This window comes from Crotalus tigris, unplaced genomic scaffold, assembly GCF_016545835.1.
Source record: "Crotalus tigris isolate CLP2741 ecotype Arizona unplaced genomic scaffold, ASM1654583v1 scf7180000017614.5298720, whole genome shotgun sequence".
NCBI lineage: Eukaryota > Metazoa > Chordata > Lepidosauria > Squamata > Viperidae > Crotalus > Crotalus tigris.
In genome coordinates this window covers 491308-504154 of record NW_024096513.1, presented here as the reverse complement: position 1 = coordinate 504154, position 12847 = coordinate 491308, and the positions used below count along the sequence as shown (strand labels likewise).

General features: G+C 35.1%; 1 protein-coding gene across 1 annotated transcript; it reads left to right on the top strand.

Moving 5' to 3' along the window:
• The first annotated feature begins 1544 nt into the window (after positions 1–1544).
• On the top strand, positions 1545–11794 carry LOC120300538 (vomeronasal type-2 receptor 26-like). The gene is made up of 6 exons (XM_039326718.1): positions 1545–1708; positions 2117–2408; positions 2589–3449; positions 6977–7204; positions 7804–7930; positions 10893–11794. The coding sequence occupies exons 1-6, from the start codon at positions 1545–1547 to the stop codon at positions 11792–11794; spliced, it is 2574 nt and encodes an 857-aa protein (XP_039182652.1).
• The last annotated feature ends 1053 nt before the right edge of the window (positions 11795–12847 follow it).

Here is a 12847-nt window from a genome sequence, read left to right as displayed (position 1 = left end):
AATAATAATAATAATAATAATAATAATAATAATAATAATAATAATAATAATAATAAAAAGTTGGAAGGGGCCTTGTAGGTTATCTAGTCCAATCCCCTGCTCAGGCAGGAAATCCTATACCATTTCAGTCTAATGGCTATTCAATCTCTTCTTAAAAACTTCCAGTGTTGCAGTATTCACAGCTTCTAGAAGCAGGTTGTTCCACTGATTAATTCTTCTAACTGTCAGGAGGTTTCTTCTTAGTTCTAGGTTGCTTTTCTCTTTGGTTAGTTTCCATCCATTTCTTTTTGTCCCACTTTCAGGTGCTTTGGAGAATAGCTTGACTCCCTCTTCTTTGTGGCAGCCCCTGAGATATTAGAACACTGCTATCATGTCCCCCCTCATCCTTCTCTTCATTAAACTAGACATACCCAATTCCAGAAACCCTTTCCTGTATGTTTTAGCAACCATCCCCCTAATCACCTTTGTTGCTCTTCTCTGTACTCTTTCTAGAGTGATCTCTGGCATGGGTGGAATATGGGTTTTGCATCCATTCTTGTCCTACTTGACCTATTGGTGGCTTTCAGTACCATTGATCGTGATGTCCTTCTGGATCAGCTCAGAGTATTGGGGGTGGATGGCATGGTATTATGCTGGTTTTCCTTCTTTCTTCATAGTCTTTTATTGTTGGTAGAAACAGAGGACTAGAGGTCCTGTCCATGTGGAAATTTGTGTTGGGATTCTTAAAAACAAGTACCAAGTATCAACTCTACTCAGAATAATTTCCTTGCCCTGATTACAGATCCCTTCCAGATAGATTTGTATCAGGTTCTGCAGATTAACCTAATCAATATGTTGTGTTATTCATATGAGAATGTGACCAGGCCAACAGATTACAAATGATGCAATATTCTATCCACAGAATATCCTTGGAAATGATGTTAATAATCCTTCATTTTGTTTAAAAGTGAAAAATAACCAAAGTTTTATTATTCAAAGTGTAACTTTGAGATGAATTTAAGTTTACCTCTGAACTTTTCCAATTATTACATCACAAAGAGAAAATAAATTAGGAAATACTAAATTCAGCTACATATATATATATATATATATATATATATATATATATATATATAGAACACAAAATGTTGAAGTCATAATTATCACCCCATTGAAAGTATTACAATGATAATAATTTTCTCCATTCATCAAAACTGTAAACAATTCAAGAAGTCATTATAGAAAATAAAAAATAAAATAAAAATGACTGCCCCATAGAGACTGGAGAGTAGAAAACAAGAACACAAAAGTCCTATCATTTCAACTGCCATAAATTAAGTTCTATTGCTGGAACTCTACATTGTCATTCAGACCTTTTACAATATTATCACTGTTTGCAAGAAGAATCAGAGCTAAAGGTTAGTCTTCAGCCTTGGTCTTAACAGGAATTTTGAGGCTGGTGAATCCAGTTTAACATGGAAAGCTGCTCCTGGTGGAACATCTATACTTAGAGACAAGATGTTACCCAGAATGTTTTTTTTTTTCTCCTATTTCCACTCTTCAGAATGAAGACTCTGCCGTGTCATCTAGGTGAACCCATACCTGTTCCATATGAATGGTACCAGCAAGGGGACTATGTCATTGGTGGGATGGTATCTATGGCTAGTTATCAATTTAATGAAGTTTCATTTCAGCAGCATCCCTCTCCTGAGTATTTTGGCCATCCAGAGTAAGGAATTCTTAACTTTTATCTTTGTGGTATCTCTATATTGCTTCATTTATTAATGAGAATACTTTCTAATAAAAGATACTTTATAAGAATTTTATAAAGGCATTGCTTGTTTTTAATGCAACAATATTTATACTGGAAAAACCTTATATTAGGATACCAATTTCTTATCATCCACCTTTGTGTCATCTCTAGTTAGAGGAATTGCAATGAACAATGGGAAAGGTAGATTATTTTCTTTGATTCAATCTGCAACAATGGAAATAGTTTAGTGTAGTTGAATTGGAAATAGAGTTCAATTGGTCATTTCCCAATTGTGCATGTGTATAAGGTGAATCACCTCTCTGAGATGCCAGGAAAATAATAAGGAAATATTTAATGATACGTGTAAATTCATCCTGTTTTCAGAATGTTGACAAAGTTTTACCAACATATCCTTTCCTTGGTCTTTGCTGTGAAGGAGATCAATGAGAACCCAGAAATCTTGTCCAATGTCACTCTTGGCTTCTATATTCATGATAGCTACTACAATGCACTAATGACCTATCGGACCACCCTGGACCTGCTCTTCAGATCAGAGAGATTTGTCCCCAGCTATAAATGTGACACCAGGAGAAATCTCATTTCTATCATAGGAGGGCTCAGCTTTGGAACTTCCTCCTATATCGCAGATCTTGTAAAGTTTTACAAGATTCCACAGGTAGGATCTTTGGGAAGAGAAGCCTGAAAATTCCCCCATCTTTTCTTTTTTTGAAACTGGGCTTATTAAAACATCCTTATTCTCTGGCCACATTACTCAACAATCTGACCAAATTTGTTGGAAAATATGAAGAAAAGGATACTGATGATGATGTATTTGCATAATATCTGTTTCTTTTAGCTCACATATGGATCATTTACCCCACAAGATGTTCATAGCACTGAGATTCCATTCTATTACTCCATGGTTCCAAATGAGTCCTCCCAGTACATTGGCATTATCCGACTGCTTCAAAATTTTGGGTGGAGATGGGTTGGGCTCCTTGCTATTGATAACAGTGAAGGAGACCATTTTCTGCAAAGCATGGAGTCCCTCTTTTCCCAGCATGGAATCTGCTCTGCTTCTACAGAAAGAATCCCATTTTTAACCTACTGGGACAAGTTTTTTGAAATGTTAGAAAAATGGAAAAATATTTATAAACACATAATTGATGAGAAGACCAACATTTTTGTCATGTGTGGGGAATCTTTGACAATTGCATGGTTAATGGATATAATTTTTTGGCTTAGCCCTGGACATGAGCAGAGGTCCTTGGGAAAGGTATGGATCATGACTGCCCAGATGGATTATTTATTAACAGGAATGAATAAAAAATGGGATCGTCAGTTCTTCGATGGTGCCATTTGCTTTAAAGTTCACTCAAAAGAAATTCCAGGGTTCAAAGAATTCTTGAAGTTCATAAAACCTCCTTGGATTCAAGGAGATGAATTTTTTCCACTTTTCTGGGAACAAGTATTTGATTGTTCATTACCATCCCCTTCTTTGACCAAACTGGTCAATCCCTTTTGTACTGGACAGGAGAGGCTAGAGGACATTCCTGGGGCTCTTTTTGAGATAGAGGTGTCTGGGCACAGCTATAGTATCTATAACGCTGCATCTGTATTGGCTCAAGCTCTACATGCTCTCTTCTTACTTCGATCTAATCACAGACATTTTTTGAGGCACAAATTATCAGAATATGAAGATTCACAACCATGGCAGGTAATTTATGTGCTACAGGTATTTTGTACTAGATAATAGGGTGTATGATTCTAGCAGAGAAGTTGCAGCTACTAAAATGGATTTGAACATTTGTCTATTGATATTTATTTCCATACCTTTATTTTCATCCCTGTAATTGTGGGAAATGGTGCATTTAGAGGGGAGCTGATGAGATGGACTATAGTGAAACGACAGTTTTCTTGGAAGCAAGGAGCACATTTCAGGAATGTTTTGTGGGGAGAGAAGAGGCAGTACAGCCTCAAACTCTGAGGTGACAGAGGAAGAGAGTTAGAATAGCCACACATGGCCGAAAAGATTGAGGGCAATAGAAGAATGGGACTACAGAGAATGAGGTGGCTGGATGAAGTCACTGAAGCAGTAGGCATGAGCTTAAATGGACTCCAGAAGATGGTAGAGAACATGAAGACCTGGAGGAACATTGTCCATGGAATTTTGATTCGTCGGACACGACTTCATAATTAACAACAACAAGAAGAATTTCTTAGGGTATATCTTTCAGGGTATTTAGTATGGGAAGTTTTTACCTACAGTGTGTAAGCAAATAAAAAACTTGAATTCTGCCTCAATTTTTCTACATCAATAGAATAGAATAGAATAGAATAGAATAGAATAGAATAGAATAGAACAGAACAGAACAGAACAGAACAAAACAGAACAGAATAGAATAGAATAGAATAGAATAGAATAGAATAGAATAGAATAGAATAGAATAGAATAGAATAGAATAGAATAGAATAGAATCTGAAAGGGATCTTTGAGCTCTTTTGGTCCAGCCCACTGCTGAAGCAGGAGAACCTATACCATTTCAGACAAGTGACTATCCCGTCTCTTCTTAAAAAACTCCAGCGAGGGAGCACCCACGATTTTTGGAGGCAAACTGTTCCACTGCTTAATTGTCCTCACTGTTAGGAAGTTCCTCTTTAATTCCAGGTTCTTCTTTGATCAGTTTCCAACCATTGTTTCTTGTACTGCTCTCTTGTTCTTTGGAGAAGAATTTTACCCACTCTTCTTTGTGGCATCCTGTTAAATCCTGGAGTACTGCTATCATGTCACCCCTAATTCTCTTTAGTGGCATCATTCTTGGGCTTAGGTTCAAAGTAGTATGTTTTCTATTTTAGTCCCTGAGCCTACTAAAATAAACGTAGAGTGCATGGCCCAAAAAGGGAAGAAAAACTATAAGATGAATTTGAACATTAGTCCATAATAGTATACCTTCTTTTTCATCACTGTAATATGGTTTATTACCTGATCATCTTCATATGAAAGGACTAAGGTTTACAGGAGCTAACATCCAAATCTGTTTTTGAGGCAGGTCTCACCTGATGTGCACTTATACCTTTGATTTTTCCTGCCTCAATGAAAACGTTTCTCCACATTAAAACTCATTTTGCTGGATAGGGCCAATTGTTCCAGTTTGTCAATATCTTTTTGAATATTGCCATTGTCTTTTGCAGTGTTGGCTATAATTGCCAGTTTAGTGTCATCATTCTTGGGCCTAGTAAAGTATGACCCAAAAAGGGAAGAAAAAACTATAACAGTGATGGCGAACCTTTTAGAGACCGAGTGCCCAAACTTCAATCCAAAACCCACTTATTTATCGCCAGGTGCCAGGTGAGCGTGGCCCACTGGATGGGCTTGGCTGTGGTCATGGCAGATTGGGTGGGTGTGGCCAAGGTAGGCATGGTTACCTCAATGTTGCTCATAGGGAGGGACACCTGTGGGGGTGGGGGAGATCCAGAGGGTCACTGACATGTATAGGTAGGAGGCTCATCCTGCAGGTTGAGGCAAGGCAGGGCGGGGGTACCATTGCTATGGGGCAAGGCAAGGGCCAGGGCAGCTGCTGCCTGACATCATCGGTCCCTGCACACAGAGGTCAGCGAGCGCATGGGAGCCGACGGTGTCCATCAGCAGCCACAGCCCGCCGGCTCCTCAACCGGCACACTCTGGGGCTTTGCAGCCCACTGCCAGCAGTTCAGAGAAGCCGCCTCTGAGCTGGACAGCTGGCTGACAGCTGAGGAAGCAATGCAGTGGGTTGTGCCCAGGAAAAAGAGAGCATACGAACTCAGGAGGGACGAGACAGGGGAGGGGAGGGAAACCAGCCATGCCAGGATGCATCCATGCCCACAGAGAGGGCTCTGAGTGCTGCCTCTGGCACGCGTGCCATAGGTTCGCCACCACTGAACTATAAGATGAATTTGAATATTTAATAGTCTATTGATAACTATAACAGTATACCTTCATGCCCATTACTGAAATATCATTTATTGCCTGATTAGTCATCTTCAGATGAAAGGACTAAGGTTTAAGTAAACTAACATCCAAATCCTGGTTTTCAAATCTTTATTGGTTTTTAGTAATTTTACATTATTCTGAAAATACTTTAGGAATGCTGCTTAGATGAGCCAACTATCTTTCAGCCTTACCGTTTCCTTAGAAGCTGTATAACTGTGAAAATGTTATGCAATGAAAAATGGGTGGGATGTTAAAACAAAGCTGGAAATTGTTTCTCTAGTTTTTCATATGTCTCTTCCTAGTCAACATGAAGGACTGGGTTCTAAACGGTATGGAAGGCGAGAAATACACTTTCCATTTCATTAGATTATTGTTAAAACTGATATATCAGATCCTTCTTGTTATCCCCATGTGCAGAGGATAAGATTTTTACTAGGTATTGTTATTGACTGTGATGCTAAGGAGGTTATATTGATGTTAAATTTGATTACAGCCGCTAGGTTGTTAATAGGACAATATTGGAAGAAGGAATCTTTGCCTACTTTACAAGAATGGTTTCATAAAGTTTCGTATTTGGCAGAAATGGCAAAGATTTCGGCTTTCTTAAAGGAGCAATCTCAAGAAAAATTTTTTGCGGTATGGGAAAAATGGATAAATTTTATACAACATAATTTGGATATGGAAAAATATTATTTAGCCTTTTTATAATTTGTAATGATTGTTTTTTCTTTCTTTCTTTCTTCTTTTTCTTTTTTTATATATATACATTTTTTATGTATTATTATTCATATATTTTTTTTTTTTTTATATATATATATGCTTTATTCTTCGTCTACTTTCTTCTTTCTTCTTTCTCTCTCTCTCTTCTCTTTTTATTTTTTATTTTTTTTCTTTTTTAGTATATATTATTCATTTTAAAGTTTATGTTATGTATATTATTTCTATATATATTATTACTGTGATTTTTATTATTATTATTAATTATTTTATAAATTGCAAATGTTATTTTTAAAATATTTGTTAAATAATCCTATATTCAGTTCTGGGAAGTCGGGGGGGGGGTGGGGTGGTTGGGGAGGGGGGGGTGGATTTTTATTTGTAAAACTTTTGAAAAATTTCAATAAAAAAAAAAAAAAAAAAGAAACAAGTTCTCAAGAAATGGACTTTGCATGTTTTCAGAGTTTCTCACTCAAAAGTATAGTACTACTTTGATAAAAATTGCTCATATATTTCTATTGTTTTATTTTACTGTTTTATTATTCCCATTCATATAGCTCCACCAATTTCTGAAAGGCATGAAATTCAACAATTCCCTTGGAGAAACTTTGACTTTTTATGATCAAAAGAAGATGGAAGGTGGATTTGATATCATAAACATTGTTGTCTTTCCCAATTCCACATTCCAGAGACACAACATTGGAAAAGTAGATCCTGATGCTTTAAAAGGAAAGGAAATAGTCATTAATGAGGATATGATTGTTTGGCATAGATCGTTTAACCAGGTATGGTTTCAATAGTATTTTGTCTGATCATTCAAATATGGATTCATTAGATTGGTATATTTACTTTTATCCTTCTTGGCAACCCATGAAGATAACCAGATTAAGAAATAACTTTTTTTCCCTCTTTAATTATTAAAAGCTAAATATATCTGGTATTCTGCACTATATTTATTAGACTTTTCTCATATATTGAAATGTAAATGAGAAATTAAAAAACCATCCTTTATGGGACTATATTTCTCTAGTTGAATGAAGCTGTATCAAATCCGTGTTCAAGTCAGTGACTAATTACTCAATGTTTCTGGTCAATCTGATGATTTGAATTAATAAAACTTTAATTAAACTGATATGAGAATTTCAATGTAACAATAATTGGAAATCCAGATTAGTTGTGTTCACAAAATCAAATCAGAGGCCAGACTGAAATGTGCTTAATTGTCTTTGAAATAAATCATCAAATCTAATCAATTTCTTGTTTTACAACCTTTAGATAGGACTTTTATTTTAATGTAACTGCACATTTCATTTTCAGTGTAACAACAGAATTTTCTTCAAAACAATAAATGCTCATCTTCCAAAATTTTAATATTGATAACTAGGTGCTTCCCATTTCTCTATGCAATGAACATTGTCTCCCTGGTTATCAAAAGAGAAAGAAAGAAGGAAAGAAATTCTGCTGTTACGATTGTGTTGAATGTCCAGAGGGGAAAATCTCTAAAGAGATTGGTAAGTTAACAAATCATTCAATTTTGTTATTATACTTCTAGTGTGTGTACACTTTCTGCTAATTAAATTGTCTGGTTTTTCATGAATAAAGTTTTTTTTAAAGAAACTTAATGGGGTAATTAAATCAAATCCATTAATATATAAAAATTATAAGTTCTTACAATGGAATTACAACGGTTGATCACAATGACAACAATGATTCAATTAATTAATTAAACAAATCCTGGAATGATTTATAACCAAGTAAGCATCATAGTAGAGATTCAGAACATTTTCACTGAACAGAATCTATGCACACTGAAAAAAAGTAATTATTTCAGCTTTTTTTAAAGATGAGAAATAAGAAACCACAAAAACATGACTGTGCAATTTAAAATCTACATATAAAACAATGACTGTGAAGGTGGAGAGGAAGGAAGGAATGAATGAATTAAGAATTGATATCTTTTTAAAAAAATGGACTGGGTCTTTAAATCTCATATTTTAAGAATTTCTTTACTTAGGGTTTGGAGAAAATATTATAAAAGTGATTTTAAAGTTCCATTATGGGCTATACCTTGGCATGCGATAGAAGGAATAAAAAGAGGAGTAAAAATGGACATGGTGTCTTATAGTCAGTTACTTAGATGGGATGGGCAAAACTGGCAGTTAAGATTACGGGAAGATTTAGCGCAAGAAAATATTATTTATTCTTGGTTTCAATATAGGCAACTAGTAGATAAATGGAAGGTGGATTGTAAATTGGGTTTTCTTAGAGAAGATGGAAATCTTATTAAGCAAGTCAAGGATCAAAGACAAACCCATATCAAGAGAATTTATGGGGTATTGGTTGAAATGGACTCAGAAATGGAATTAATTAAAGATTGTATGATTAGATGGGCGCAGAATTTTGGTGTCCCAGTCTCATTGGACATTTGGGAAACCATTTGGGTGAGAAATGTCAAATTTACACAAGCACAGAACCTTAGGGAGAATTTTTATAAAATGTTTTATAGATGGCACCTTGATCCACAAAAAATGTCTCTTATGTACCCTGACGTGCAACCCAAATGTTGGAGATGTGGTTATAAGGATGCTTCCTATTATCATATTTGGTGGTCATGCAGAGAGATAAAAGCATTTTGGATCAAAATATGGTGGAATATCCAGAGAATTTTTAGAAGGAGGGTAAAATTTACTCCGCAATTATTTTTGTTAGGCATTGTTACAGATTGTGATACAAAGGAGGTTGTATTGATGTTAAATTTGATTACAGCCGCTAGGCTGTTAGTAGGACAATATTGGAAGAAGGAATCTTTGCCTACATTGCAGGAATGGTTTCTTAAAGTAGCTTATCTGGCGGAAATGGCAAAGATTTCGGCTTTCTTAAAGCAACAAACGCAAGAGAAGTTCCTTGCTGTTTGGGACAAATGGATAAAATTTATACAATTTAGATTGGGTATACAAAAATATCACATAGCTTTTTTATAAGTTTTATTTTTATATATATATATAGATATTTTTTTTTAATATATATATAAATATAAATTTTTTAATTTATTTTTTTATTTTTATCTCTTAATTTTTAATTAAGCCTATATTCTGCTCTGGGAAGCTCAGGGGGGGGGTAGGGAGGGTTTTTGTGAGGGGCGGGGGATGGGGGGGGTTTATATATATGTAATGTTTAGTTTCTTTTTTGTATATGTTGCTTTTTGTTTTGTATTGTTTTTGTCTTTTTGTAAAATTTATAAAACTTTTAATAAAAAAAAAAAGAATTGATATCTTTTGATTTTACTATGGAATCCAAAAATCTCAAATCTGCAGCAACTAAATAGGATCACTCTTGAAATATAATAATGAAAACAAGAATTTCTGAAATTTAAGGAAATGAGTATTTACTTTTTAGAAAGAGCGGACAAACTAATGAAAAATATCTCTTAACAATAATGAGAATCTTATAGATGTAATGAGGAATATGATTAAAACACTCCCTATCGTAACAACTTTTTTCTTTCCAACCAGTCACTCTATCTATCTATCTATCTATCTATCTGTCTGTCTGTCTGTCTGTCTGTCTGTCTGTCTGTCTGTCCGTCCGTCCGTCCGTCTGTCCATCCATCCATCCATCTATCCAGTTTTGCTTCTTTGTGAAATACTTATTCATATTTTCTCTACAGCAGTGGTTCTCAACCTGTGGGTCGGGACCCCATTTGGGGTCGAACGACCATTTCACGGGGGTCGCCAAACAAGGCTGTCGGCCATTTTTTCCCCTTTTCTTTGACCATGCCCCTGGCACCCAGTAATGTATAAGTGGTTGGGGGTCACAACAACATGGGGAAATGTATTATGGGGTCGCGGCATTAGAAAGGTTGAGAACCACTGCTCTACAGTGTGTAGCTCTCTTGGATATATAATATCTCAGTATTTTATACTTAATGCAGACTGATTGCAATATTCTCTTTAGGGGGTAAACACAAGAAATGAAATTTTAAAAGAAACATAGAAAAAAACAAAATAGTGATATTAAATAAAGAAGGCATATATATTTCAATTTACAATTTCCTCCTTGAAACATTATCTTTCATCTTTCACTTTGAATTTGGTGAAACTATTATACTTATGTGCCATATTTCAAAATGTGATCTATTTGGTTCAATATTTAATAAATCAATATGGTTTCAAATATGAAAATGATCACTTGAGGTATTCATGAATCTTTATTGGAGCCCTTCTTTATCATAAGAAAGCAAATCAAGATAAAATGGATTTTCATGGAGTTTGTGAAATTTCCTTGTGTATAATCAAAGCAATATTTGACGTAATACCACAATAAACTAAATATGTATAGAAAGATATTCAAATGCATGTTCATATTGTAGATTGTATCATTTGTACCAAGGACATAAAGATCAGGGAGTGGATAAAGATGAAAATTAAAAAGTAGCATTCTTCTGAATCTGCCCTGCCATTTTTTTCCTTTTAGATACTGTTGCTTGCTTTCAATGTCCTGATGATCAATATGCAAACCATAAGAAAGATGGATGCATCATGAAAACAATTAGCTTCTTATCTTATGAAGAACCTTTAGGACTCAGTTTAGCCACCGTTGCTACTTTATTTTTCCTCACTACAATATGCGTGTTAGGAATATTTATTAAGCACAAAGACAGTCCTATCGTCAAAGCCAACAATCGGGATCTCACCTACACTCTCCTCATCTCCCTTCTCCTTTGCTTCTTCTGTTCTTTGCTCTTTATTGGACAACCTGGGAGAGTCACCTGTCTCCTCAGACAGTCTGCATTTGGTCTCACCTTCTCATTGTCCATCTCTTGTGTGTTGGCCAAAACCATCCTTGTTTCTCTTGCCTTCAAGGCCACCAAGCCAGGATCTCAGATAAGGACATGGGTGAGGAAAAGACTGGCTGTTTCTATTGTCCTTCTCTGCTCTCTACTCCAAGCAAGCATCTGTATTGTTTGGTTATCCACCTCTCCCCCATTCCCAGAATTAGACATGCACTCAACAACTGAAGAAATGGTTCTACAATGCAATGAAGGCTCAGTCTTTATGTTTTATTGTGTTCTGAGCTATATGGCTCTCCTTTCACTTGCCAGCTTCATTGTGGCTTTCCAGGCTCGTAAGCTGCCTGACAGTTTTAATGAAGCCAAATTCATCACCTTCAGCATGTTGGCTTTCTGCAGTGTGTGGGTCTCCTTTGTTCCAACCTACCTGAGCACCAGAGGAAAAGCCATGGTGGCTGTGGAGATCTTCTCCATTTTGTCCTCTAGTGCTGGGCTTCTAGGATGCATCTTTTTCCCCAAATGTTACATTATTGTATTTAGACCTGATTTAAACAATAGGGATCAACTGATAAGAAGACATATTTAAAAGCCTTTTTGATTGTGTTTTTAAGTTGAGAGGAGAAATGTTAAAATCCAATCTTTTAAATATATTCTTATAGTGTGAAGAGATTGTTTAGTATTTTGATAAACTTGTAGCTGAATTTATGAAAAACTATGTCAAATTATGTTTTTTTCCCCATAACTTTCAAAGAAGGCTCGCAGAATTTAGTGGGGAATACTTATATGTTTTGTGGTAAACCATAGAAAACCTGATTTCTATTAGCAATTTTCTTTTTTAAAAGGGAAAATTCAACTGTGTGAATTCTAGTTTCAGCAGGTCAATAAACACATTACTTTTATAACGAAGAAAGTGGACAAGAATACAATTTTTGCTCTAAGTTTTATCATCATGAATAATTATTCCAAGGATTTTACCCCATCTAACTTGACAATTTTCTTTTTGAGTCAGGAGAAGATATGAAATTAAGTTATATATGTGAATCTATTAATAATTTTCTTTTAGATTTTCCTCTTTCTTTTTACAAGGGAACATGCTCGCCATCTCTTCCTTTTCTTAGTAGTTTTCAGTAGTCTCTTTTAATATCTGATTGAATCACAATTCACCAAATCCAATAGTCAGGTGCTTCATATGGAAACTGTGAAACTATTATATGGATTTATTATAGATAAAATTTGCATAACATGAATCTCCTCTGTTAAGATCAGATTCCTTTTTATCTCTGAGATGGAATCATTCTCACCCTATGAGAATATTCTGTAGTATTCAGAATATCCATTCAGTCATCCTGACTCCACCCTGAATGAAGGGATTAGAGCAGTGGTTCTCAATCTTCTTAATGCCGTGACCCTTTAATACAGTTCATGTTGTGGTGACCCCCAATCATAAATTTATTTTTGTTGCTATGTCATAACTGTAATTTTGCTACTGTTATGAATCGTAATGTAAATATGTGATATGCAGGATGTATTTTCATGGTTACAAATTGATCATAATTAAAGCATAGTGATTAATCACAAAAACAATATGTAATTATATATTGTGAAATATTTATTTCTAATTACAAATAAATGAAATTCT

Coding starts and splice junctions, on each gene's coding strand:
- LOC120300538 (XM_039326718.1), top strand. CDS start 1,545: ATGAAGACTCTGCCGTGTCATCTAGGTGAACCCATACCTGTTCCATAT. Junction 7,205..7,803: donor GGCATAGATCGTTTAACCAG/GTATGGTTTCAA, acceptor ATTGATAACTAG/GTGCTTCCCATTTCTCTATG. Junction 7,931..10,892: donor GAAAATCTCTAAAGAGATTG/GTAAGTTAACAA, acceptor TTTTCCTTTTAG/ATACTGTTGCTTGCTTTCAA.